We start from the raw sequence: 4,709 nt of genomic DNA on the forward strand, positions 1-4,709 counted from the left end.
TGTCGTTTATTTTAAATTGAATTATCCTGCGATTTTGGAATCCGTTAAAGAACAAAAAACCATCACAGAGCAACGCACGTTTGCAATGGAGATGACATATTTAGATTTATTGCTTCGTTAAAATTTTAAATGAAAATCGATACTACGTCGAAACTAAAAAATAATTACCCCGAATTTGAGTCTTGCTATTTAGAGATGTTTGGTAACTTAAAGCTAATATAAGTTTAAGTTTATGGAAAAAACTACGACAAATAGGATGCAATCCTTTTCAAATTGAGTGGCAGGCAATAAAGAAAAATAAAGAAAAAGAAAAAGAGATGAAGAAGAGATGATGAAGCAAAACTATTAGTGAAAAACCCCAGTCTGGAAATGCCTTTGAATTCTCAAACAAGAGTCTCGATCCTCACGGGGAAGCTGTATAAAACAACTCCTTTAACCCTCTATCAGGTAAGACATAAGACCGTCTCAAGACGATCATTCTATAAATCGCTTTTACTGCGGTAATATTACTTTTTCGAAGTTAAAATATCTACAAATAGAAACTAATGCTTCCGAAAGAGATGAAAATATGCTAATAGGTCTGAATCTGAAGTCAGACGGTGAAATGGGGTTCGATATCTTAGAAATTGGAACAACTAATGCCCTAGACACACTTACGACTAAAGTCCATAGACGACTAAGCTCCTTCATAACCAAGTCAGTTCCTGACACATTACAAACGAGGCTTAACATTCACTGGTCTCCACAAAACATAGAATTTAAGGGTTTTTATTCAGATATTTTTATTGTAATATACATGTACTATATTTAAAATGAAACTATTTGTGAAGTTGTATCTCAGTTCACGTACAATAATTATTGTTAATTGCAATTATTTGTGAGGTGGAAGCTATTTTGCGACTTAGCCAAATTTCTGCGATTCTAGTAAATAATTCTTGTTGTTATGCGTGAATTGTGAAGTAAATTTACAAATTTCATTTTCAAAGGAGATTAGTCCAAAGTTATGTTTTGTGAGTCGCAGTGAATGTTAAGCCTCGTTTGTAGTATGTCAGGAACTGAATTTGCTATGAACGAGCTTAGGCGTCTCTGGACTTTAATCGCAATTGTGTCTAGGGCATAAGACAGTTTTCTAGGGATCTGGAAATGAAGAGGTCATTATAATGTGATTGAAAACATCAGTGAGTACCGCTGGTAGTACGGGGACGACACTTTTAAGGGGTGACATGGGTCTCAGGTCAAAAAAATCAATTTGTTTCTTATTTATTTTTTATTTTATAGTATAATATTTGAAAAATATTTTCTAAAAATTTCAAGTCAATCGGAGTAAAACTCTCGGAGGTAGAGCAGTTTTAGTTATGCATTCCGCCTGCGCGCGCAAATTTTTGTAAAACTTTAAACGCGTTTTTCTCAGAATACCGTTTTACAATGCGGTAGTCAAGGCTACTCAGAGTCTACTGAACCGATCTTTCTGAAATTTTTCATACTTGTTTTGAGAAATATTATCTACTGTTTGAACGAAGGATTTGCACTTCCTTTAATCAGAACCATTTTTACAATACAAAATGTGTTGCAAAATAGGGTAAAATTGATACTTTATACAAAAACGTTTGTTAAAAATCCAATTTTTTTTTCAAAAATCCCTCGTTCATCCAGGGGTCCAACTAATCCTCTAACAGAGTATATTGTGTTTTTTGATTTCAAATGAACATACTGGGAGAAATCCTGCCTACCGCAAGGTCTGTTTTTTGAGAAATGGTTATGAAAATCAGCTACTAACGGTCGAATTTTCAAAATTTTTCACTTTTTTTTATTATTTTTTTTCTAAAGTTACTCTTTCATATCTCAAAAAAGTTGGAATTTCTAAAATATTTTCGACACAATGAATTATTATCAGAAAAAAAGGCCTATTTTTTGACCTGAAAGACCCATGTAACCCCTTAAATTACAAAAGATCAACCCAATATTATGTCAGTGTCAAACTCTTCAAACTTAAAGCAAACAAATATACATACCTACAGCTTGGATCTCAATAATCCTATAAAGACTGAGTTTTCTAGTTAAACATTTTTCCCATAGCTTTGCAAAATTTTGAAAAGATTATCGTGGAGTTTGCGCGACCTTGGTTTATAATTTTGACAGTGTTTGTTGGTTCGATGGGGAGCAGCCTGAGGTTTGTAGGTTATTAAACCATTCCTCCTCCTGATTTTATGAACCAAACTCCAATGTACAGTACAGTACCCGCTCTCTAATCCAGATCGGCGTAATCCGGACGAGTTATCGATGGTTACATTTAAAATAATTTTGAGGTCATGCATGCATGTGTGTTCAGCAATGAAAATGAATTATCCTGTAATGTTTTTGTTTAATAAATGAAGTATAATAGCATAGAATTCTCTAATTATATCTTTTTTAGCTTCATTAAAACTTTTATTCTAATTCTACATAAAAAATCTTGTATTATATTTTCGAGACGTTGAACAAATTCAAAAAATCCATCCGCATAACGAAGCGGACATCTGCCATATTGTCTCCCAATCATCCGGATAACGAAGCGGGCACTGTATTCCCATCTTTTTGCCAACATCACGCATGGAAAGATTGAGTTGCTTCTCGAAAAGCTTTAGCACTTTCTTTTCCATCCCCTTGTCCTGAAGGGATCAGGAATATTCTTTTTTTTGCATTTTTTTTACACTTTTGTTTTTCCCAGTTTGTCTTTGGAATCTTTGTCTTAGGTAATTTTTGTTTTTTTGGAAACTTTATCTTTGGAAATCTTGTCTTTCATATATTTTAAACAAGTAAATTTTATTAAATAAAATAATGATATTACAATGTTGTTTATTGAAGTTTTTAGTTTCGTTCCGGGCAAATGGAAATTTTCTGAGAAAAGGGAAATTTTTGGAAAGTTAAAATATACTTATGCAAAATGTATTACAGACAAAATTTACGAAAATTGTACAAAATGTATGTAATGTATGTATGTAATGTGTCAGAAAGACATTCAAAATCTTTTTCTTATTTGATGAAACGCAGTTAAATTATCAATTTTTAACCTGTTAGCAACTACTTCAGTTGCATCGAATTCACTTTAACTCAATTCAATTCAATTCCCTTAATATATTATATTTAATTGATAATATTATTTATTTAAATAGGTCAGACTGACCTCTATAGAGTGTTAAATAGATATTGAATTCCTAATGCTCCATATGCTCCTTGATTTTTTTTTAAACGTGCTTGTTCGATTGTAAACGAGCGATATGCAATGTACTGCTCATTTTGAAAAGCTCCAAAAACTCTTAATAAATTACTATATTACTGAAAATTGTAATTTTAACAAATAAACTACAAATGAAATATACTTATTATGGTGTCTCTAGTTCAGGATTTCGCTGCGTATATATTATCTTCTTTCCGTTTAACTTATCTTCATTTTAAATTTAAAATACAGACGAGAAAAGTAAAATTTTCCCAAGTGTGTCTTGGGTAGCTCTGAGCCACTGCACCTTAGCAAATTTGCAGTTTTGCTCAATTGCAGTACTAGAAGTGTGTCTAAGCTGTAGTGCCTCCGCTGCGTTTGGAGCAGTGTCAGGGAGATTTTCATCAAATTTTCCGCTTTTCTACAAGAAATACCCAATAAAATCATGTCTTTTCACCTCAGCACCAAAGAAAGACTCCTTGCGATAGTGGATGATATCGAAATTATTGCCAAGTAAGTTTATTTTGAACAAATTGTGAAATAACAATACCTAACCTCACTTTTCATGTCCAGGGAATTGATAGAGAACACCATTGCTCCCAAGCACCAGAAGATTTCCAGTGCGGAGCATGCCCAACTCGTGGAACTGCTCGTGGCTAAGGATGCTGAGTTAAAGTCGGTGTTGCAGTTGGCCAGTGATCAGACAAAAATAGAACAGAAGATGAATTCCCTGAAAGCCCAGGTTGAGCTGCAGGATCAGGAGATTAATCAGCTGCAGAAGCAGCTGAAGGAGGCTGAGCAAGTTTTGTCGACAGCACTGTTTCAGGCTCGTCAGAAACTGGCTAGTATTGCGCGGGCGAATAAGAAACCCGTGCCGTCAGAGGAGCTCATTAAATATGCTCATAGAATTAGTGCTTCCCATGCAATCTCTGCCCCACTGACTTGGCAGCAGGGTGATCTGAGGCGTCCCTATCCCACGGATATCGAGATGCGACTGGGTTTCCTGGGCAAATCGGATCTCAGTATAAATGGACACAGCCTGCAGCATCACAGTAGTCTCAATGAGATGCACAGGAACACCACAGGAGGTGACTATCTCATGATAATATTCCTTTTTTTGTTTGGGGATTTTCTCATGGTTGACGATTTGTCGTAGAAGTTCCGGCCTCGGCTCAGAATCAGTTTGCTTGGCATCCTTCCGGAGAGCTTCATATGTCCGTCCTGGCGTCCGGAGGATCAATTCTGCTGGACACACGGTTTGATTCCCTACCAAATTCTTCCTTCAATCCACTCAGAATGCTCAATTCCTCCCCTTTCCCTTTCAGCGGCCGCAAAAATGCCTCCCAAGTTGAAGTTGAGGTTATGTCCACGGAATCCTCAAGTTCCAGCTCAAGTGATTCCCAATAGAAAGGTAAGTTTCCCCATCGACCCTCGCAGCATTCCCACGAAGAAATCTCTCTCAAATACCATTTTGTCATAAATAATTAGAAATAATGATGAGAATGAGAAACAG

General features: G+C 35.5%; 1 protein-coding gene across 2 annotated transcripts; it reads left to right on the forward strand.

Moving 5' to 3' along the window:
* The first annotated feature begins 3,539 nt into the window (after nt 1–3,539).
* LOC129808186 (mediator of RNA polymerase II transcription subunit 4) lies at nt 3,540–4,709 on the forward strand. Of its 2 annotated transcripts, none has more exons than XM_055857957.1 (4): nt 3,540–3,709; nt 3,770–4,284; nt 4,356–4,452; nt 4,522–4,709. In XM_055857957.1, exons 1-4 carry the CDS (start codon nt 3,642–3,644, stop codon nt 4,601–4,603), a joined length of 762 nt encoding a protein of 253 aa, XP_055713932.1. In that variant the 5' UTR covers nt 3,540–3,641; the 3' UTR covers nt 4,604–4,709. The 2 variants fall into 2 exon arrangements, with proteins under 2 accessions (XP_055713932.1, XP_055713931.1); XM_055857956.1 differs by having other exon boundaries at nt 3,549–3,709; nt 4,353–4,452.

This window comes from Phlebotomus papatasi, chromosome 3 (genome assembly GCF_024763615.1).
Source record: "Phlebotomus papatasi isolate M1 chromosome 3, Ppap_2.1, whole genome shotgun sequence".
Lineage (NCBI taxonomy): Eukaryota > Metazoa > Arthropoda > Insecta > Diptera > Psychodidae > Phlebotomus > Phlebotomus papatasi.